Source organism: Eptatretus burgeri, chromosome 10 (genome assembly GCF_056783735.1).
Source record: "Eptatretus burgeri isolate ZD-2024b chromosome 10, Ebu_testis_v1, whole genome shotgun sequence".
NCBI lineage: Eukaryota > Metazoa > Chordata > Myxini > Myxiniformes > Myxinidae > Eptatretus > Eptatretus burgeri.
The window spans coordinates 79,774,884-79,797,383 of NC_140970.1; the positions used below are offsets into that span (position 1 = coordinate 79,774,884).

General features: G+C 45.7%; 1 protein-coding gene and 2 long non-coding RNA genes across 12 annotated transcripts in view; 1 reads left to right on the forward strand and 2 right to left on the reverse strand.

Annotated features, from left to right (window-relative positions):
* Window positions 1–22,500, reverse strand: part of LOC147018929 (uncharacterized) — a 302,533-nt gene that overhangs the window by 86,424 nt on the left and 193,609 nt on the right. Inside the window, exon 14 of one of the 7 annotated variants that reach the window (XM_085899055.1) lies at window positions 15,887–16,731. The exons of 5 other annotated variants lie outside the window; for them this stretch is intronic. In XM_085899055.1, coding sequence (XP_085755181.1) covers window positions 16,636–16,731 — 96 coding nt within the window. In that variant the 3' untranslated portion in view covers window positions 15,887–16,635. Of the gene's footprint in view, window positions 1–15,886; window positions 16,732–21,426 lie in introns of those variants that run through there. One more of the 7 variants, XM_085899056.1, reaches the window with a different exon arrangement.
* LOC147018930 (uncharacterized) lies at window positions 19,250–20,760 on the reverse strand. 2 transcript variants are annotated; one of them, XR_015062595.1, is made up of 2 exons: window positions 19,853–20,760; window positions 19,250–19,570 (listed from the first exon to the last, which is right to left on the reverse strand). It is a non-coding gene; the product is annotated as an uncharacterized LOC147018930 (long non-coding RNA). The 2 variants fall into 2 exon arrangements; XR_015062596.1 differs by having other exon boundaries at window positions 19,803–20,760.
* LOC147018931 (uncharacterized) overlaps window positions 21,293–22,500 on the forward strand; it is a 50,971-nt gene continuing 49,763 nt past the window's right edge. For 2 of the 3 annotated variants that reach the window (XR_015062594.1, XR_015062592.1), the window contains exon 1: window positions 21,293–21,431. This is a non-coding gene — a long non-coding RNA (uncharacterized LOC147018931). The remainder of the gene's footprint in view (window positions 21,432–22,500) is intronic. The other variant, XR_015062593.1, reaches the window with a different exon arrangement.

Sequence of the window (22,500 nt, forward strand, 5' to 3'; positions counted from 1 at the left end):
TAAGAGGACGAGGATCTTAGCTCATTTGAGCTTGTTTTATAAATAGAAAGAGTAAACTCTAAAATAACGAGAAAAATTATAGTTTAGGAAATACATAAACCAGCAACATAGTTGTTTATCATTATCAAGTATTATGTACTGTACATAATTGGATGTGCTATACTGTACTTTTATACGACTGGCAGCACGACGGCTATGACATCACCAGACGATAGGAATTTTTCAGCTGCATTATAATCTTATGGGACCACCATCGTATGTGCGGTCTGTCGTTGACCAAACGTCGTAATGTGGTGCATGACTGTATATCTATATAAATCTCTTCTTCTTCTTGCGGCTGCTCCCGTTAGGGGTCGCCACAGCGGATCATCCATATGATCCGCATAGTGATTTGGCACATGTTTTACACCGGATGCCCTTCCTGACGCAACCCTGGTCGCCTCTTGCGACACAGGGATCTGGTACACCTATTTCAACCGGGGTATACACCGGGCCCAGTACACTGGTACTCACTTCGCCAACCTCGGAAGGATGACAGGCTGAGTCAACCCCCTGGTGTATTAATTCAGTGGCCCAACGGGGATTGAACTCAGGACCTTTTGGATCCCAAGCCGCTGCCCTAACCACTGCGCCAACACCAGGCTTTGTATATCTATATATATATATATATATATATATATATATATATATATATATATATATATATATATATATATATATATATATATATATATGTATATATATATCTATATATATATATATATATATATATATATATATATATATATATATATATCTTTCTTTCTATCATTCTATAATGACTCACTGACTGATATCAATGTTCGGTACCTTCTGGGTGACGCAGAAAGCTGAAATTTTATATGTCGACAGACATCAATGCAGACAGACTGGGAGAAATTGCAGAACTGTCCCAAAGCATTTCATTCATTGGTTTTCATTTATTTATATGAAAATATAACTAAATGAAAATAAATAAATGAAAAAAACAAGAAAAAGACGTGCAGAGCACGATACTTGCAAACCCACTCCTTCTCTCCAAATGTTGCCATGGATACATCAAATTGTCCATTTCATTAAGATTAAAATTGACAATCTGAAAGCTCAGGTCAATTGGATGAAAATTGATTATTTTTCAGATTCAAATTGATGATTTTAGAAGTTCGACCTTGAGTTGACCTTTGACCTTTTGACCTCAAAATTATTTGGTTTCCAAATTCAGTGATGCACTATGCAATTGCTGCTTAATGTTCAGGTTAAACAAATGAAAATTGACGATTTTTCAGTTGAAAATTGATGATTTTAGAAGTTTTACCTTGAGTTGACCTTTGAACTTTTGATCTCAAACATAGTTGGTTTCCCAATTCAGTAATGCAATGTTATCAGGAAGTTTAAGGCCTATAGTACTGTAGCCAACCTCCGTGGACGTGGCCTCAAGAGAAAACTTGATTGAAGATTGACCCGCCTGTCAAAGAGAAAAGTCCCGCGTGTCAAAGAGAAAAGACCCGCGTGTCAAAGAGAAAAGACCCGCGTGTCAAAGAGAAAAGTCCCGCCTGTCAAAGAGAAAAGACCCGCGTGTCAAAGAGAAAAGTCCCGCCTGTCAAAGAGAAAAGTCCCGCGTGTCAAAGAGAAAAGTCCCGCGTGTCAAAGAGAAAAGTCCCGCGTGTCAAAGAGAAAAGTCCCGCGTGTCAAAGAGAAAAGTCCCGCGTGTCAAAGAGAAAAGTCCCGCGTGTCAAAGAGAAAAGTCCCGCGTGTCAAAGAGAAAAGTCCCGCGTGTCAAAGAGAAAAGTCCCGCGTGTCAAAGAGAAAAGTCCCGCGTGTCAAAGAGAAAAGTCCCGCGTGTCAAAGAGAAAAGTCCCGCGTGTCAAAGAGAAAAGTCCCGCGTGTCAAAGAGAAAAGTCCCGCGTGTCAAAGAGAAAAGTCCCGCGTGTCAAAGAGAAAAGACCCGCGTGTCAAAGAGAAAAGACCCGCGTGTCAAAGAGAAAAGTCCCACCTGTCAAAGAGAAAAGTCCCGCCTGTCAAAGAGAAAAGTCCCGCCTGTCAAAGAGAAAAGTCCCGCCTTTCAAAGAGAAAAGTCCCGCCTTTCAAAGAGAAAAGTCCCGCGTGTCAAAGAGAAAAGTCCCGCGTGTCAAAGAGAAAAGTCCCGCGTGTCAAAGAGAAAAGTCCCGCGTGTCAAAGAGAAAAGTCCCGCGTGTCAAAGAGAAAAGTCCCGCGTGTCAAAGAGAAAAGTCCCGCGTGTCAAAGAGAAAAGTCCCGCGTGTCAATGAGAAAAGTCCCGCGTGTCAAAGAGAAAAGTCCCGCGTGTCAAAGAGAAAAGTCCCGCGTGTCAATGAGAAAAGTCCCGCGTGTCAAAGAGAAAAGTCCCGCGTGTCAAAGAGAAAAGACCCACGTGTCAAAGAGAAAAGTCCCGTGTGTGAAAGAGAAAAGTCCCACGTGTCAAAGAGAAAAGTCTCGCGTGTCAATGAGAAAAGTCCCGCGTGTCAAAGAGAAAAGACCCGCGTGTCAAAGAGAAAAGACCCACGTGTCAAAGAGAAAAGTCCCGCCTGTCAAAGAGAAAAGTCCCGCCTGTCAAAGAGAAAAGTCCCGCGTGTCAAAGAGAAAAGTCCCGCGTGTCAAAGAGAAAAGTCCCGCGTGTCAAAGAGAAAAGTCCCGCGTGTCAAAGAGAAAAGTCCCGCCTGTCAAAGAGAAAAGTCCCGCCTGTCAAAGAGAAAAGTCCCGCGTGTCAAAGAGAAAAGACCCGCGTGTCAAAGAGAAAAGACCCGCGTGTCAAAGAGAAAAGACCCGCGTGTCAAAGAGAAAAGACCCGCGTGTCAAAGAGAAAAGACCCGCGTGTCAAAGAGAAAAGTCCCGCCTGTCAAAGAGAAAAGTCCCGCCTGTCAAAGAGAAAAGTCCCGCCTGTCAAAGAGAAAAGTCCCGCCTGTCAAAGAGAAAAGTCCCGCCTGTCAAAGAGAAAAGTCCCGCGTGTCAAATAGAAAAGTCCAGCGTGTCAAAGAGAAAAGTGCCGCGTGTCAAACAGAAAAGTCCCGCGTGTCAAAGAGAAAAGTCCCGCCTGTCAAAGAGAAAAATCCCGCGTGTCAAAGAGAAAAGTCCCGCGTATCAAAGAGAAAAGTCCCGCGTGTCAAAGAGAAAAATCCCGCGTGTCAAAGAGAAAAGTCCCGCCTGTCAAAGAGAAAAGTCCCGCCTGTCAAAGAGAAAAGTCCCGCGTGTCAAAGACAAAAGTCGCGCGTGTCAAAGACAAAAGTCCCGCGTGTCAAAGACAAAAGTCCCGCGTGCCAAAGAGAAAAGACCCGCGTGTCAAAGAGAAAAGACCCGCGTGTCAAAGAGAAAAGTCCCGCCTGTCAAAGAGAAAAGTCCCGCGTGTCAAAGAGAAAAGTCCCGCCTGTCAAAGAGAAAAGTCCCGCCTGTCAAAGAGAAAAGTCCCGCCTGTCAAAGAGAAAAGTCCCGCCTGTCAAAGAGAAAAGTCCCGCCTGTCAAAGAGAAAAGTCCCGCCTGTCAAAGAGAAAAGTCCCGCCTGTCAAAGAGAAAAGTCCCGCCTGTCAAAGAGAAAAGTCCCGCCTGTCAAAGAGAAAAGTCCCGCGTGTCAAAGAGAAACGTCCCGCGTGTCCAAGAGAAAAGTCCCGCGTGTCAAAGAGAAAAGTCCCGCGTGTCAAAGAGAAAAGTCCCGCGTGTCAATGAGAAAAGTCCCGCGTGTCAAAGAGAAAAGACCCGCGTGTCAAAGAGAAAAGACCCACGTGTCAAAGAGAAAAGTCCCGTGTGTCAAAGAGAAAAGTCCCACGTGTCAAAGAGAAAAGTCTCACGTGTCAATGAGAAAAGTCCCGCGTGCCAAACAGAAAAGAACCGCATGTCAAAGAGAAAAGACCCACGTGTCAAAGAGAAAAGTCCCGCCTGTCAAAGAGAAAGGTCCCGCCTGTCAAAGAGAAAAGTCCCGCGTGTCAAAGAGAAAAGTCCCGCGTGTCAAAGAGAAAAGTCTCACGTGTCAATGAGAAAAGTCCCGCGTGTCAAAGAGAAAAGTCCAGCGTGTCAAAGAGAAAGGTCCCGCGTGTCAAAGAGAAAAGTCCCGCCTTTCAAAGAGAAAAGTCCCGCGTGTCAAAGAGAAAAGTCCCGCGTGTCAAAGAGAAAAGTCCCGCGTATCAAAGAGAAAAGTCCCACGTGTCAAAGAGAAAAGTCCCGAATGTCAAAGAGAAAAGTCCCGAATGTCAAAGAGAAAAGTCCCGCGTGTCAAAGAGAAAAGTCCCGCCTGTCAAAGAGAAAAGTCCCGCCTGTCAAAGAGAAAAGTCCCGCCTGTCAAAGAGAAAAGTCCTGCGTGTCAAAGAGAAAAGTCCCGCGTGTCAAAGAGAAAAGTCCCGCGTGTCAAAGAGAAAAGACCCGCGTGTCAATGAGAAAAGTCCCGCGTGTCAATGAGAAAAGACCCGCGTGTCAAAGAGAAAAGACCCACGTGTCAAAGAGAAAAGTCCCGTGTGTCAAAGAGAAAAGTCCCACGTGTCAAAGAGAAAAGTCTCACGTGTCAATGAGAAAAGTCCCGCGTGTCAAACAGAAAAGAACCGCGTGTCAAAGAGAAAAGACCCACGTGTCAAAGAGAAAAGTCCCGCCTGTCAAAGAGAAAGGTCCCGCCTGTCAAAGAGAAAAGTCCCGCGTGTCAAAGAGAAAAGTCCCGCGTGTCAAAGAGAAAAGTCTCACGTGTCAATGAGAAAAGTCCCGCCTGTCAAAGAGAAAAGTCCAGCGTGTCAAAGAGAAAGGTCCCGCGTGTCAAACAGAAAAGTCCCGCGTGTCAAAGAGAAAAGTCCCGCCTGTCAAAGAGAAAAATCCCACGTGTCAAAGAGAAAAGTCCCGCGTATCAAAGAGAAAAGTCCCACGTGTCAAAGAGAAAAGTCCCGAATGTCAAAGAGAAAAGTCCCGAATGTCAAAGAGAAAAGTCCCGCGTGTCAAAGAGAAAAGTCCCGCCTGTCAAAGAGAAAAGTCCCGCCTGTCAAAGAGAAAAGTCCCGCCTGTCAAAGAGAAAAGTCCCGCCTGTCAAAGAGAAAAGTCCTGCATGTCAAAGAGAAAAGTCCCGCGTGTCAAAGAGAAAAGTCCCGCGTGTCAAAGAGAAAAGACCCGCGTGTCAAAGAGAAAAGACCCGCGTGTCAAAGAGAAAAGACCCGCCTGTCAAAGAGAAAAGTCCCGCCTGTCAAAGAGAAAAGTCCCGCATGTCAAAGAGAAAAGTCCCGCCTGTCAAAGAGAAAAGTCCCGCCTGTCAAAGAGAAAAGTCCCGCATGTCAAAGAGAAAAGTCCCGCGTGTCAAAGAGAAAAGACCCGCGTGTCAAAGAGAAAAGACCCGCGTGTCAAAGAGAAAAGTCCCGCCTGTCAAAGAGAAAAGTCCCGCCTGTCAAAGAGAAAAGTCCCGCGTGTCAAAGAGAAAAGTCCCGCCTGTCAAAGAGAAAAGTCCCGCCTGTCAAAGAGAAAAGTCCCGCCTGTCAAAGAGAAAAGTCCCGCCTGTCAAAGAGAAAAGTCCCGCCTGTCAAAGAGAAAAGTCCCGCCTGTCAAAGAGAAAAGTCCCGCCTGTCAAAGAGAAAAGTCCCGCCTGTCAAAGAGAAAAGTCCCGCCTGTCAAAGAGAAAAGTCCCGCGTGTCAAAGAGAAAAGTCCCGCGTGTCAAAGAGAAAAGTCCCGCGTGTCAAAGAGAAAAGTCCCGCGTGTCAAAGAGAAAAGTCCCGCGTGTCAATGAGAAAAGTCCCGCGTGTCAAAGAGAAAAGACCCGCGTGTCAAAGAGAAAAGACCCACGTGTCAAAGAGAAAAGTCCCGTGTGTCAAAGAGAAAAGTCCCACGTGTCAAAGAGAAAAGTCTCACGTGTCAATGAGAAAAGTCCCGCGTGCCAAACAGAAAAGAACCGCATGTCAAAGAGAAAAGACCCACGTGTCAAAGAGAAAAGTCCCGCCTGTCAAAGAGAAAGGTCCCGCCTGTCAAAGAGAAAAGTCCCGCGTGTCAAAGAGAAAAGTCCCGCGTGTCAAAGAGAAAAGTCTCACGTGTCAATGAGAAAAGTCCCGCGTGTCAAAGAGAAAAGTCCAGCGTGTCAAAGAGAAAGGTCCCGCGTGTCAAAGAGAAAAGTCCCGCGTGTCAAAGAGAAAAGTCCCGCCTGTCAAAGAGAAAAATCCCACGTGTCAAAGAGAAAAGTCCCGCGTATCAAAGAGAAAAGTCCCACGTGTCAAAGAGAAAAGTCCCGAATGTCAAAGAGAAAAGTCCCGAATGTCAAAGAGAAAAGTCCCGCGTGTCAAAGAGAAAAGTCCCGCCTGTCAAAGAGAAAAGTCCCGCCTGTCAAAGAGAAAAGTCCCGCCTGTCAAAGAGAAAAGTCCTGCGTGTCAAAGAGAAAAGTCCCGCGTGTCAAAGAGAAAAGTCCCGCGTGTCAAAGAGAAAAGACCCGCGTGTCAATGAGAAAAGTCCCGCGTGTCAATGAGAAAAGACCCGCGTGTCAAAGAGAAAAGACCCACGTGTCAAAGAGAAAAGTCCCGTGTGTCAAAGAGAAAAGTCCCACGTGTCAAAGAGAAAAGTCTCACGTGTCAATGAGAAAAGTCCCGCGTGTCAAACAGAAAAGAACCGCGTGTCAAAGAGAAAAGACCCACGTGTCAAAGAGAAAAGTCCCGCCTGTCAAAGAGAAAGGTCCCGCCTGTCAAAGAGAAAAGTCCCGCGTGTCAAAGAGAAAAGTCCCGCGTGTCAAAGAGAAAAGTCTCACGTGTCAATGAGAAAAGTCCCGCCTGTCAAAGAGAAAAGTCCAGCGTGTCAAAGAGAAAGGTCCCGCGTGTCAAACAGAAAAGTCCCGCGTGTCAAAGAGAAAAGTCCCGCCTGTCAAAGAGAAAAATCCCACGTGTCAAAGAGAAAAGTCCCGCGTATCAAAGAGAAAAGTCCCACGTGTCAAAGAGAAAAGTCCCGAATGTCAAAGAGAAAAGTCCCGAATGTCAAAGAGAAAAGTCCCGCGTGTCAAAGAGAAAAGTCCCGCCTGTCAAAGAGAAAAGTCCCGCCTGTCAAAGAGAAAAGTCCCGCCTGTCAAAGAGAAAAGTCCCGCCTGTCAAAGAGAAAAGTCCCGCATGTCAAAGAGAAAAGTCCCGCGTGTCAAAGAGAAAAGTCCCGCATGTCAAAGAGAAAAGACCCGCGTGTCAAAGAGAAAAGACCCGCGTGTCAAAGAGAAAAGACCCGCCTGTCAAAGAGAAAAGTCCCGCCTGTCAAAGAGAAAAGTCCCGCATGTCAAAGAGAAAAGTCCCGCCTGTCAAAGAGAAAAGTCCCGCCTGTCAAAGAGAAAAGTCCCGCATGTCAAAGAGAAAAGTCCCGCGTGTCAAAGAGAAAAGTCCCGCGTGTCAAAGAGAAAAGTCCCGCATGTCAAAGAGAAAAGTCCCGCATGTCAAAGAGAAAAGACCCGCATGTCAAAGAGAAAAGACCCGCGTGTCAAAGAGAAAAGACCCGCCTGTCAAAGAGAAAAGTCGCGCCTGTCAAAGAGAAAAGTCCCGCCTGTCAAAGAGAAAAGTCCCGCATGTCAAAGAGAAAAGTCCCGCCTGTCAAAGAGAAAAGTCCCGCCTGTCAAAGAGAAAAGTCCCGCCTGTCAAAGAGAAAAGTCCCGCGTGTCAAAGAGAAAAGTCCCGCGTGTCAAACAGAAAAGTCCCGCGTGTCAATGAGAAAAGTCCCGCGTGTCAAAGAGAAAAGTCCCGCGTGTCAAAGAGAAAAGACCCGCGTGTCAAAGAGAAAAGACCCACGTGTCAAAGAGAAAAGTCCCGTGTGTCAAAGAGAAAAGTCCCACGTGTCAAAGAGAAAAGTCTCACGTGTCAATGAGAAAAGTCCCGCGTGTCAAAGAGAAAAGTCCTGCGTGTCAAAGAGAAAAGACCCGCGTGTCAAAGAGAAAAGACCCACGTGTCAAAGAGAAAAGTCCCGTGTGTCAAAGAGAAAAGTCCCACGTGTCAAAGAGAAAAGTCTCACGTGTCAATGAGAAAAGTCCTGCATGTCAAAGAGAAAAGTCCCGCCTGTCAAAGAGAAAAGTCCCGCGTGTCAATGAGAAAAGTCCCGCGTGCCAAAGAGAAAAGTCCCACGTGTCAAAGAGAAAAGTCCCGCGTGTCAAAGAGAAAAGTCCCGCGTGTCAATGAGAAAAGTCCCGCGTGTCAAAGATAAAAGTCCTGCGTGTCAAAGAGAAAAGACCCGCGTGTCAAAGAGAAAAGACCCGCCTGTCAAAGAGAAAAGTCCCACGTGTCAAAGAGAAAAGTCTCACGTGTCAAAAAGAAAAGTCACATGAGTCAAAGAGAAAAGACCTGTGTGTCAAAGAGAAAAGTCCCGCACGTCAAAGAGAAACAGTGTCCATGACAACAATTTCACCCCATTATAAAGAAATGAGGTATTTTTGTGATTATATTTTTGCCAACCTCGGGAATTTTTAAAACATACCCAGCTTATTTGAACGCATGTGTCGTGTTTGTGAATAAAATGTCAAAATTAGTCAAAGGTCAAGGTCAATGCCGTCCAAAACATGTAAAACACCTTTTTGGTGGCAATTAGAAAATGTATCAACCAAATTTGTTATGCACAACATTCCATCAGGTAAAACACTTGATAGGTCAAATTACCAAATTGCTGTTTCCATGGCAACTATTGTTTATTTGGATTTCGCACGTGTCGTACTATGCACGGCATCTTTCTTGTTATTATTTTGGTTGATCACAATGATCAGGCATATACGTTAATCTACTGATGCTTTTAGTGCCTTTCGTAATGAAGCTCTCAAGTGAAGTTCATCAACCACGCGTAATGGAAGATAAATTCTTAAATGAGCCGACGTCGTCGAATCGTGCCAACGATGCAAATTCCTGGGTCAGCACGATGCTCTTGATCCAACATGTCGCTTACATGAATACATTCTGGCCCAGAGGTGACTAGGTTAGTGTAGCCATGATGTACTTGTACGCTGTCCTGCTAGGGAGTGGCATGTGATCCATATCAGCTCTCGCGTTTTAGACATCACGTTTGACCACAACAAAAAGGCTGTTCCTTTAACCGTTCGTTGAATACGAACCGCCTCTCAAAACAAGAGGCATTTCTTATCAAGCACGGTCAAAATCTGGTTCAACTGCCATTTATTTTATTTTTTTTAAGAGCGCAAACTTCAAGGTTACTTTTCATAAGTTACATGTGGGCATCAAAACACCCCGGTACTGCTTGCTGTACCCTCTTGCCAATTCAACTCACAACATACTGCAATCAGATACTTAAAAGTGGGATTTTTTTTTTTTTTTTTTGCTCAAACAGCAGGTGCTTTGCTTCTTGTGTTGTCTCGTACTACAAGTTATTTCAGCTACACAAGTAAATTGCACTTCAAATTCTGGTTGCTTCATTTGAGAAGAGGAGTTTATACAATGTGCAGTAAATAAGAGATTCCATTCCTTTGTTTCACTTGCTGTATCACGATAAGGTTATCCGGTGTACAAGAACACTGACATAATGCTGAGGGTTCGGGGAGGCAATATCCAGAGGGAGACTGAATCAAGGGAACTGTGCACCGAGCTCAAAAGGCTGTTGGCTGGAACGTAAAACTGATACATACCATGTGGACAGGTTTGCTTTATCCTCAAGACCGTGGCAGTGATATCAATATGTAGTTGCTTGAACTAGTAGCAATAACAATTTCTGCTGCCTGCTCACACATGGAAGCAGTTTTGGTGGTTGGTTGGTTGGTTGGTTGGTATTGCCATATCAGTTGATAAGATGCCCGACCCCATGGACAGATTTCTCTTGACCACAAGTCAAATCACCTTAGCGACCTCGTCTTGAAGTGCAGGTAAAGGTATAATCACATGCTCCCCTCCTGCCCAACCAACCAAACCTCCATGTAACCATATTTCCAATATATTTTGGCTAAGACTGTAATTATCACTTCGCTTAAGGCTTTCATTTAAAAATGTCAAACTTTGTGAAAAAGTGAAATAAATGACAGATGTATCATTAGATGCACAGAGTTGGAACTTTAAAAAATAATGTCCAACAGCCACGTGGAGTCAGTGAAATAAGTAATGAAAGCTGCTGCAGAGATAACACCAACTTCATGGTCAATGTTTCTACAATAGACTTAGGAAGTCACCGAAAACGCCCTCGTGGCATTCAAAATGGAGGTGCAGTCGTCCCACCAGAATGGTCATGCAGTTACACACCCCCCCCCACCCCCAAACCTATTTACAAACACAATGTTCCAAAGCAAACGCACGATGTGAAACACGGATGGAATATTCCAAAGTACCCAACGATGTGGTCTACATAGAATGTTCCAATATCGTCCTGAACACCCCCCCCCCATGCGACGTACAAATGGAATATCCCAAACCACATTCCTCTTTGTGTTCCAGAGTCGACGACGTTCGACTTCGACAGAATGTTTCGTTTTCCTTTGTACAAATTCGGCGTTCTCCACCACAGTGTGCTTATGCAGCCTTTTTGTGCGAAATAATAAAGTACACAATGCGAGTTATTTTTTTCACGATAGTTATACATATCGATACGACCAACAACAAAAAAACGAACGTGAGGGAAATGGAGGATTTCGGTCTTACACCGCATCTGGCCTCGAAAAAACATGTTTAAAAATAAAAAAGGGGGAGGTTATAAAGTGAATTGGAACAAAGGTCGTTTACAAAAGGAACGGCCATAAGGAAGCGAGTGGTTTGTTCCACAAACTGCCACTGCCCCTGGAATAGAAAATGAGAAACCCCGTGCGCTCGGATCGAAGCGCGGTTCACGCCTCGCGCAGGGTGGTCACGTGCTCGGTGCACGTCCGCGAAACGGAACGGCGGTTAAAACAACCGTTTACCTTGGTGCCTCGATCGCGATAACACGACCTAATTCCACTGGGAATTAAAACGAAAAAAAACAGGATTACCACACGGCACTACACCTCCATTCGGGATAATTCTTCGAACCCGCGAGTCTTTCGTGAAACATTAACAGAACATGAAGAGTTTTAAAAATTGAAATCGATTCTATACGATTCAGCAAACAGATCGGTAAAGCTTCAGTTAAAGATATAACAAGCCCAAATAGATAAATGTTACATTAACGACATGTAATGACCTCTGCCTAACCTCTGAGAACGACCCCCGCCCCTCCAAAGCCCTTCCCTTCGCGAACCACTGCGTGCGCAAATAGAACGTTCTGGGCCTCAGGGCAAGGGGCGTTGCCATCTCGCACGGACCAATCAGAGCGGCTCAGATACGTTTCCATGGCAACAGCCGGTGGGTGGCGGGGGCTTTCCCAAGTCTGCAGATGTCGCTTTTATTTATTTCATTTTTCTCGCATTCTCGGCGATTGAACCTGGATGAACACGAAAGACCATCGGTGTCGCAGATAAATACAAAAAGCTCAGAAAACAGACAAAAAAAACCATGAAAACGTACATTGTGTCGGTGTGTATGAAACTGAAGAAATAAAAGGGCAGAGGGATGACGGAAAAAGACCCACGGGTGATCGACCACGTGGGTACGAAGTCATTCGTGTGCGAGGCTTTCTCACTCAGCAAGTCGCACACACCCCCCCTGAGGCTGCAGGTTAAAAAGCACGTCTGAACAGGTTGGTTCAGAAAACGAAAGAAAAACGCCGATGACATGAGAAACATCAGCACGACCGTGCCAACCAGACCGTCCCGACGACCGCCATTGCAATGGGCCATACGTGCCTCGTGGCAAGTCGCCATGACGTCGGGAGCTTTTCGTGTTGTCTGTCACAAGCTCAAAAAGTTTCACCCTCTGATCGATCCTCGTGAAGAACTAACAATTAATTGGTAACCACTCGTTTGTTTTTCAGCTAGCTGCATCACTCTAGCGGTGTGACTAAAGTACAGCTGATGGAGTAAGTACTTCGACCCGCAACCACCTCTGCAGTTAGTGAAGACCATAAGTATAGCTAAACTGGAAGATTAACCAATCTTTAATGTTTCCGGCTAATTGGAGACAAGATAGCCAGCTTTAGCCTTGTGAAAAGGAGCATTCTCCGCAATGCAACCCCCCCCCTCGACTTCGAGTACAGCAAGTTTAATCCGAAGTGTCTCCCCAACCTTCCCCCTTGGCCCTTACCCTCTATCATCAGATATTAATGAAGTGAATAAAATTCATCCATTTCTGGTGAAGTGGCAGAAGAGGTGCATAGATGAGACGTTGCTCGAGTCTGAGTGGCATCACAACCCTCACTCACAATATCACAGGCACAGGACAGTAACGCACGTGGTGGAGGAAGAGAATCATCAAAGTTGCTCGAACGGGCAACTAAAGCAAAGCAAACTTTGGTGACATCCAAACAAATAAATAATTAATCACCTTGATGAGAATGGCCTAACCTGAAAATATTTATAATTATATTAACGATTCACGGTGATGGAGTTTTTCAAAAGTTAAACAGTTACAATGGGACGAGACGAGCCAGAAAAGGGGAACGGGTGACGCGCCACAAACAATCACAAGGTATAGCAATCAAGAGGTTTATTAATTATTTTATACATGAAAAGAGCGTAAGTGAAAGATCTGTCAAAAAGAAACACCATCAAGTCTTGCTTACAAAAGCTTGTTAATCACACAAACGAGCCCCTGACATCTACACCTGCACCATTGTGGACCCCATCCGAGCGTCCCCACTGTCGACTGATTTGGTGCGAAACCAAGTGAGACTTCTACGAGGTTGGTCCACATTGTGGTGAAGGCACGTGGTTACAGAGAACCCCTAGATAAGCCAACAAAAGTTAAAAAAAATCTTACTCGGTATTATCAAGAAAACACCGTTTGAATGAATTCGAACCCCGCAGGTCCCCTGGGGTCCTTCGTGTTGCCGTGCGAAGCACGAGGAACAAGGGGCGGTCTGTGCGCTGGCAAACAATGCCAGGTGAGCCGCACTTTCCCAAAATATCACAGAGAGGTCCAAGGAGATAAAATTAACCCGACAGCACCAAACAAAACCGTTTTCATCCTCGGCTCATTGTTTCAGGAGAACAGGTCCGCCACGTTGAGGGTTCCACGAGCAACGCAAAAAGACCCTCCCAGCTCCCGTAGAAGCGAACGAACGGCCGTGCACAGGAGCTCGAGGTTCATTTTCTTAGTGGATCTTACTGGATATGTACATACTTAGTTTCCCCTCATTAATCCACCAGATCCTGGTTGATAAGGGTTGTATTCCAATGGATGGTTGGCCCGGTTGGTTCCATGAGCGCTGCCTTGAACATTGGTTGGTGGAGGCTGCTTTGATGGCTTGTTCTGTTCAGGAAGTGCATTCCAGTCGTTGATGTTCCTGACAAAGGATTTTGCTTCGGTTTTCATCCTGCAATGCTTCTTCCTCACTTTATTGACATGGTTTCTGGTTTTTGGCTCATGAGCCCTCAAAATTTTTGACTCGGCACGTCCCACCCGACATGCTTCCGCACTTGTTCTTTCTCTCCCTTTCCCTTACCTCCTTCCAATACTTGATCACTTCTCTCCGTATTATCTTGTCATCCTACTCTCCTCTGCTTTCGTCCAACATCAAGTGAATGAAAGGACAGGATAAGAGGAAAGGGGTGAGTGGGGAAGAAACACTGAAACTAGCAAGTACAATGGTGCTGCCATCAATAAAAAAGTGCCATCGTCAATGACACCTCCTGGGATTACTACCAACAAAGACCATGGAGCACTGCAATGGTGTAGCACATCATGGCTACAAGCATTCACGACTGTATATTTCGGTGTTGCTACATTTCTGACATATCTTACAGAGTAAATAGCCTTCTTTAACTGCAACGCCAATGCATCGACGAATATCCCCCTGAACAGTCACTTCCTCAGGTGCATGACAAACGTATTTGACTTTAGGCAAATGTCAAACTAATTCTGAAGGAGGGACTGATGCTCAACTTCTTCTACCTTCCTTTAAAATAAATGTTTTGGAATCCAGAATATTGGGATCAATTAAATTCTTGTTCATTTTGAGTGAGTTTTCTAATCGTTTCAATCTAGGAAGAGAAGTTCTGAACAACAGAAAACCATAGGATGCAAGAGTGTCCTTTCCAGCCAGGCAACGTCGTGAACGTTGATGAACCATTGGGGCAAGCAGGATGTTATGGAGGAAGTTATAAGGTGTTTCCACATTGGTGTGGTTTTCGTAGCCCCTGGATATCACTGACGTTTTCTGATAAAATCTGAGGCACAAACTTAAATGCTCTACCTCTACAGACGGTGCTGACCTCTACTAATCTGAAAACATGTCATCTTGTCTCATCTGTTCCTTCCACGAGTCTGGCTCAAAGGGCTGCACCTGAGTGACCCATTCCTCAACTTAATTTATGCATAAGGCATGGTATCAAGGTGGGGTAGTGCATAATGGAGCAACCCACATTTCACAAAGAAAGTGAAGCTAGTTGTCTATTCAAAATACACTTGTTTAAAGGAACAGAAACAAAAAAGGTTTTGCTTCCATAACAGAGAAGGGAAATTCTGCATGTCCAGTATTCGCTTCACAACCCGTCATTCTTTATCTCAAATTTACAATTTCCCTTTCTGGCATCTTGATTTTAATATACATGTAACTGTTCACATGTGGGACTTCATCGGTCAAATGAGATCAAAACCAAAATAACAAATATGTGGAAAATGGACTTGTAAACGATGACCATTTCGACATAACCTACACCTTCGATCCTCTTCCACCTTTATGCATGGCATGGGTAACCGTCTGTGCAAATCCTCGTATCTCCTCATTTAATGATCTTCAAATAAGATGCTAAACCACCTTGCATCAGTAAATGGTACATAAATGAATAAAGGAAGAAAGAGCAAACAAAAGAGGAAGAAAAAGAAGAGCTGAGAAGAGATGAGGGGAAACGGAAGGTGAAGGAAAAAAAAAAGGAAAGAAAGTTTAAAAAGAGGAATAAATGAATAAATAAAAGAGGTAGCTAAAAAAAAAAATAAGAGGGAGAGAGGGAGAGAGAGGGAGGCAGGGGGAGAAAGGGAGAAAGGTGGAGAGGGAGAGAGGGAGAAAGAGGTAGGAAGGGGGAGAAAAGGGAGAGGGGAGAGGGGTGGAGAGGGAGAGAGGTGGAGGAGGGGAGGGAAAGAGGGGGAGGGGAGGGGGAGAAGAGGGGAGAGGAGGGAGGAGGGGAGGGAGAGAGGGGGAGGAGGGGAGGGGGAGAAGAGGGGAGAGGAGGGAGGAGGGGAGGGAGGAGGAGAGGAGGGAGGAGGGGGAGAGGAGGGAGGAGGGGAGGGAGGAGGGGGAGGGGAGGGAGGAGGGGAGAGGAGGGAGGAGAGGGGGAGGAGAGGAGGGAGGGAGAGGAGGGAGAAGAGGAGGGAGGAGGGAGGGGGAGGAGGGAGGAGAGGAGGGAGGGAGGAGGGAGGAAAGGAGGGAGGGGAGGAGGGGAGAGGAGGGAGGGAGAGGAGGGAGAAGAGGAGGGAGAAGAGGAGGGAGGGGAGGAGGAAGGAGGGAGGGGGAGGAGGGAGGAGGGGGGAGGGAGGAAAGGAGGGAGGAGAGGAGGGAGGGAGAGGAGGGAGAAGAGGAGGGAGGGAGGAGTTAGGAGAGGAGGGAGGGAGGAGGGAGGAAAGGAGGGAGGAGAGGAGGGGAGAGAGGAGGGAGAAGAGGAGGGAGGGGGAGGAGGGAGGAGAGGAGGGAGGGAGAGGAGGAAGGGAGAGGAGGGAGAGAAGGGAGGGAGATGAGGGAGAGGAGAGAGGGAGATGAGGGAGAGGAGAGGAGGGAGAGGAGAGGAGGGAGAGGGGGAGGGATAGGAGGGAGAGAAAGGAGGGAGAGAAGGGAGGAGAGAGGAGGGAGGGAGAGGAGGAAGAGAGGGAGGGGGGGAAAGGAGGAAGGGAGAGAAGGGAGGAGAGGAGGGAGGGGAGGAGGGAGGGGAGGAGGGAGGGAGAGGAGGAGAGGAGTGAGAGGAGGAGAGGAGGGAGAGGGGTGGAGAAGGAGAGGAGGGGAGGAGAGGAGGGGAGGGGAGGAGAGGAGGAGAGGAGGTGAGGGGAGAGGGGGAGAAGAGGGGAGAGGGAGAGAGTTAATAAAACTTTTTCATTATTCATAAAATACCATTGATATTTGGGACAAGAGGATTCAAACAAACACCTGTGCAAAGCCACATCCAACCATACATCATTGTCCTATTTTCACACGGGAAAGCACCACGGACAACCGCAATACGAGAGCCAGCGAGCAAAGGTCACGTGGTTTCGATAACGGCATCAAAATATACACAGAAAAGAGGAAAACTGAATAATCAGCCGAGCAAAACATCCAATAAGCTTTCAAGGGTTAAGTGCTCAAATGAAATTATAAAATAATCAGATGTAAAGCATTTTCCTTAATATATCAAGATGGCAGCGCAGAGCGAGTTAAAAATTGAGCAGACCTATGTTTTGAAGCCACACGGAATGAAAGGATGTGTGGTTGCAGAAGCGGTTGCTAATGTACGTGTACACAGTCGTGTATATTAAAATGGCCGGGTCATTCAAGTGATTCTTCCAAAGGTTTGTGTGGACATGAGCAGCATCTCCAAAGAAAGCATGGCACATGAATAAAAAGACAAAAGACAAAAAAACAAATGCCAATGTCGTTGTCCTTCAAATTCTGTGGTCCCTTTTTTTCTTTAAACAAAAAGTTCAAATATACAAACAGGAAATTTCTCCACAATGTCACCGCTCCGTCGCCAGACCCCGGCAAAAGATCTCCATCAGCAACGCACTCCCACACATCCATTTAGTAGCTCGTGGTAAACCCTGAACGCAGTCCTTTAGACAAAAGAGAAAAAGACTACAACATTTCAAAAGTTTGAAACACCAAAAAAATTAAAATAAAAACAATGAAAAAGCTTCGTAGAAAAAACAAACAAAACAACAAGCCCGATCTCCTCAAATTTGAATAGTGGTAGAAATGGTATTTAATCAGGATATTGATGACTAGAACTAGGGTTGAACTTGAAACTGTGTTTAGAAGGTGCTAAAAGTTTATTTTTAAGGGATAAACGAAATACTTTGAGGAAGGTAAGTAGGGGAGAAAGAGAGAAAAAGAGAAAAAGAGAAAAAGAGAAAAAGAGAAAAAGAGAAAAAGAGAAAAAGAGAAAAAGAGAAAAAGAGAAAAAGAGAAAAAGAGAAAAAGAGAAAAGAGAAAAAGAGAGAGAGAGAGAGAGAGAGAGAGAGAGAGAGAGAGAGAGAGAGAGAGAGAGAGAGAGAGAGAGAGAGAGAGAGAGAGAGAGAGAGAGAGAGAGAGAGAGAGAGAGAGAGAGAGAGAGAGAGAGAGAGAGAGAGAGAGAGAGAGAGAGAGAGAGAGAGAGAGAGAGAGAGAGAGAGAGAGAGAGAGAGAGAGAGAGAGAGAGAGAGAGAGAGAGAGAGAGAGAGAGAGAGAGAGATATATATATATATATATATATATGAAATTCCTCCAAGTAGGAGAAGACGACTTGTTTGTTTTGTCCACCTGTGGCCACATTCTCAGATACAGTATGTTGTCTTATATGTGCATTATATATAAAAAAAATAAACATTCATTTAACCTTCTGTCTCCTTACTCTTCCATGAGCCTCAACCTTGTATCATAATAATTAACAAGTGGTGCCAGGCACAACAAATCCCACCCATTTAAGGCATAAAGTTATTTTGGGGATCAAATTTAAATTTGATACATCCTTAACCTGAAGGTTGATAATAAGGAATAGAATAAGGAATATTTTAGTCTAAGTTAAGCTTAGTTTGAAGTAAATCAGATCATTTTTGACGAAGTTATGAGCGAAAAACGATTTTGATCTTTTCGTGAACTTGACCTTGACCTTTGATCAAATTGGACCCAAAAGTTAATGGGGTCGTCCAAGGTTCATTGCCCACCTGTGGATTAAATTTGATAGTGTTTGCGAAAGCCGTTTTGCCGTAAAGTTGCTAAGACAGACAGACAGACAGACAAACAAACAAACAAACAAACAAACCGGACAATGACAATATCCCGCTCCCTCCCTCCGGGGGGCGGGATAAAAAGGTCACAAAGAACGAGAATCAAACAAAGCAGGGCGTGAAATAGATGCAAACAAATGGTGGAAACACACTTAGTGACGATTCCATACGTGGCGGAGATTCTGAAAACCCCAGAGCAGCAATGGCACACTGTACATGTGCTGTGTTTGTGTTCATGTGGCTCTCGTTGCTGCTGTCGGTGTCGGGTTCGAAAGATTACGAGTGCGGGAGCTGCCAGTGTGCCAAAAACTCAGTAAAATGCTGAGATAATCTCTCTTTCAGCCCTTATCGGCCGCTTCACAAAGAGAGCCATCCCTGGATAATGGCTAAATAATTGCAAACAAACAAACAAAAAAAATCCCAGAGTTGCACCTTTGGGGAAAGCTTCAAGGTACGATAGGGGCTTCATAATAATCAACACGAGAAGCGTGCAGCTCTTAACGAGATTGAAAAGAAAATGGAATGGGGGGGGGGGGGAGAAATGAAAACAAATTAATCATTGCAAAAGCGTCATGACAGGGACCGACCAACTGGATAAGTGGCAGAGATGACAAAAATTGTTTGTGCAAGCAGTTTAAATTTCTTTGTTGAGGCTGCAGTGGTTCACCCAATCCGACAATGGCGGAATTATGGCTTGCCATCGTAGCAAACAAGTCGAGCGGCTCTTGTCTCGCCTAATCTATTGCAGCGTATCCTTTCCCCACACAATGGAGTAAGCCTGTGGCCTAGAAACAGGCGGCTGTGGGCTGGTAATTTTCCATTGCCGCCATGACACATGAACCCACCCACCTTTCCTGCAGACCAAATGTTTCAGGCATGGCCACGCCTCTTTATATGCCCCGCCCAATTCCCTCTCCTGTTCACTCCTCCCAGTGCATAACCACACCTCCCTCCCCCCCCGGTGTCCTCTTTACTGGTTACCTAATAGAGTTCCTCCCCCATGTTCGTCTTCTTCTTCCTCTCCCTATTCTTCTTCTTCTTCTTCTTCTGATTTACAACCTCGTTACTGCGAATGCGATTACATTGACATAAATCAGCAACGTGCGCAGAGCGACGGCGAACTTTCAACGAGGCTTTTGTAATCCCAAAAAGGGCAGTCGTGTAACCACCGACACGTAACATTCGCTACATGACCAGAAAGCAAATAATATCACCGAGACCGCAGCACATAACCCAAAAATGGGAATGCTGCACCAACTCAGCAAGTTATTTTCCGACCGAAACGGCTTTTAAAGCGATGGCAGAAATAAAAAATAACAATCATGAACATCTTTTTTAAAAAATAAATTAAAAAAAAAAACACTCGCACTATCTTTGCCTCTTTAATCGCACCAATCCCACAACACAACACCATCGGGAAGAAAGGTCCCAATCGCAGGCATAGGCCGCCGTGTGCCTCGCTTCGCCATTATGTGCATCTCCTCCTCCTCCTCCTCCATGTGCCGATCGTGTTTCATCCTGCCCAACTCTCCCTCCCTCGGTCCCTTCCTGTCTTTTCCCTCCTGATCCCTCCTCCCTCCCCTCCCCCCCATATTCTACTCTCCCTCTCCCCCTTCGGCCGTTTCCCTAGCAACAGCCTACGTGACACTGTGCAGATGGCCATACCACGGCTCGCTTCGCTCCATTCCTACAGTCAGAAGGGGTGGAAATGAGAAAATGAAGGCTAAAGCACGCACACACACACACACACACACACACACACACACACACACACACACACACACACACACACACACACACACACACACACACACACACACACACACACACACACACACACACACGGTTTCCCTCTTCGCACATTACAACAGGTTTTGCTGTTACCATCACACACAAGACGACCGACCGCCTTCCCTCACAATGGAGACAATGGAACAAAGGCCTCGCAGTTGTATTGTGAGTTTCTCACAAGTAGCTCGATTGAAGAACCTTCTTTTCGTCGCTTCGTGGATCCATTTGGGTGGAGTTGATGTGGAGTAGTCGTGAGGTTACTGCACCGGGATCCTAGAGTTTGTGAGTTCAGATCCGGCTGAAGGAAGGAACCTCAGGAGGACTGCCATGCACCAGTGTGGGATTTTTTTCTTCTGTAAACCCCAGCTGGCTCATTAACGACATTCGTGGTGGAGGAAACTGCCTGTCCCACCTGATCTGGTCCACATGTAACACGGGCCCCCCCTCATCATACGGTCGACACTCATTCCCTTCCCCTGTTGCAGGAGATCGTTTAGAACGACTATGGGTTTAAACCTTCTCCCGTATCTTCCACCCAAAAAGGGAGCAATCAATGTCGAATTCTTTTGGGATGTACGCAAACCCTTCACTAGCAACATGGCCGGGGAACAACGTCGATTTGAATGGTCGAGTCCAACGACAATGGTCGCGTCCATTTTACAGATGGTAAATTTACGACCCCCGAGCCCACGATCTTGCCTCGCCCTGTGGCGGCAACAAAGGGAGTCAAAGGCAGGAAATGTTTTGCTCATGTTCCTCAGCGATGGACAAACATGTCGCCGCAATTCCGCAACGAGGTCAGCATTTAACGATTGGACCGAAGCACTAGTCTCGGTTTTGTCATTGGTACAATGCAACCTTGAAATGGTCTCTGCTGATAACAAGGCCAAACCATTTGGGCCAAATGGGAGTGGACATTTGCGCGTCAAATCATTCTGGAAGAATCGACAACACGCCTTGTGTGCACACGTCATGCATAAATTATGACAATACGCGGCCTGTGATTGGCTACCCGAGTGCTTGTCCGAGGAAAAATGGTCTGCTGAAAAACAAGCAGCAGCAGATTAAACATATTCATCGATTATTTCCTTTAAAGCATCTAATAAATGGCAATAAGCCAATATAAACATATACAAATATATATATATATATATATATATATATATATATATATATATATATATATATATATATATATATATATATATATATATATATATATATATCGTACACACACACACACACACACACACACACACACACACACACACACACACACACACACACACACACACACACACACACGTAAATACAGAGATAAATATAGGACGTGCACTTTAAATGTGCATTTAATAGAAATGTGATGAAATACAGCAACAACAAAGACAACAAATCCACTTCAATGTGTGATCCAAATGATGTGAAAAAGGAAGGTCTGAAAGGCCAATAAGATAATATATGAATTGCAATGAATTGCAAGAACGCAAATTAAAAGCGCCCTTTGGTCCAGTCCTGTTGGGCATGGTGGATAAAAGGACTCCCCCTCCCTCCTCGTCGTCCTCGTCCTCTCCTCCTATCTGCTCTCCCTTCTCCAGACCTCGGCATCCTGACACAAGGACTAGCTTATCGAGTAAATTGTTACCAGAATGCCATAACCACGTGTCGTCGACCCAAAGTGGAGGCAACATTCTAGCTCCTCGATGCCACAAGGCGGCAGCATCACCCCACGATGCCGTGAGCCAAACAGACCATCGAGGGTGAGTAACACGGCACGCGAATTGGTGGCAAGGCATAAAATGTGGAAACTTTTGGAGAAAAAAAAAAGAGTTCGGGGGTAAAACACACCAGGAAACCGATTGAAGTGTGGACATGGGAAAACCTCGAGTCTTTGCGAGGACGTCGCATACACTGGGGTAATATTTGTGAAAATGTCTTCGAACCGATCTACCTTGGTCATTTCGTTCCTTCTGGTGTTCTGTCCGAAGGCAGGTTCAGTACTGCCGAAGCAGTTTCTTGGCCAAGGTTATGTTGGGTGGTTTAGGCCATCCCTCTGCCAGCAGGAGTTCGGGCAGGAATTTGTCATTTGTTCTTGGTGCCGGTGATAGCTGACCTACTCATCGCGAAGGACACTGTGGGATATTCTAACATCGACCAACTACTGCCGGCAGACGGGACAGCCAGTTTAACGTCCATCCGAGGGACGGCACACGCGTTGATTAATCACCTTGCTTGTGAAACACCGGGATGACTGTTTTAGCTGGGTCGGGATTCTAACCCAGGCTAGACAGTTTAGAGGCGAGTGTCCATGTCTATAGGTCGAGGACATCCTGTCAGCCCGATGTAAACGTCATACAACTGACAATCACAGAATTGCACAAGGAACTTTAAAGCAGATGGCCATTGCGTCCATCATGCCTGCACTACAGTGCCACCACATCAACACAATCAATTAATTTATCGAGCCCTGATGGTGGGAGGAGGTTGTTGATTGCAGGGGGTGTGGTGGGGTTGAGGGAGGGGATTGATTGCGAGGGAGAACATGAAGAATAGAGGAAGCTTTTTTAACGGTGATGTGGGAAAGTATCTCTCATGGTGGAGACAGAGGAATCGTTTTTGCTGTAACAGAGGTGTATAGAAATGATGCACCTGATCATTGTTACAGATAGAAGATGAAAAGGAACAGGCAGCTACTTTGCAAGAGGTGACGGAGTGATAATTTGTGGACAACAGTAGCTTAAATTTATGGAAGGAGCTGCATGGTGTCATTGTAATATGATTAATAGCTTATACTAACAACCTAAAAACAGGAATCGGTGTCTGGGGGAA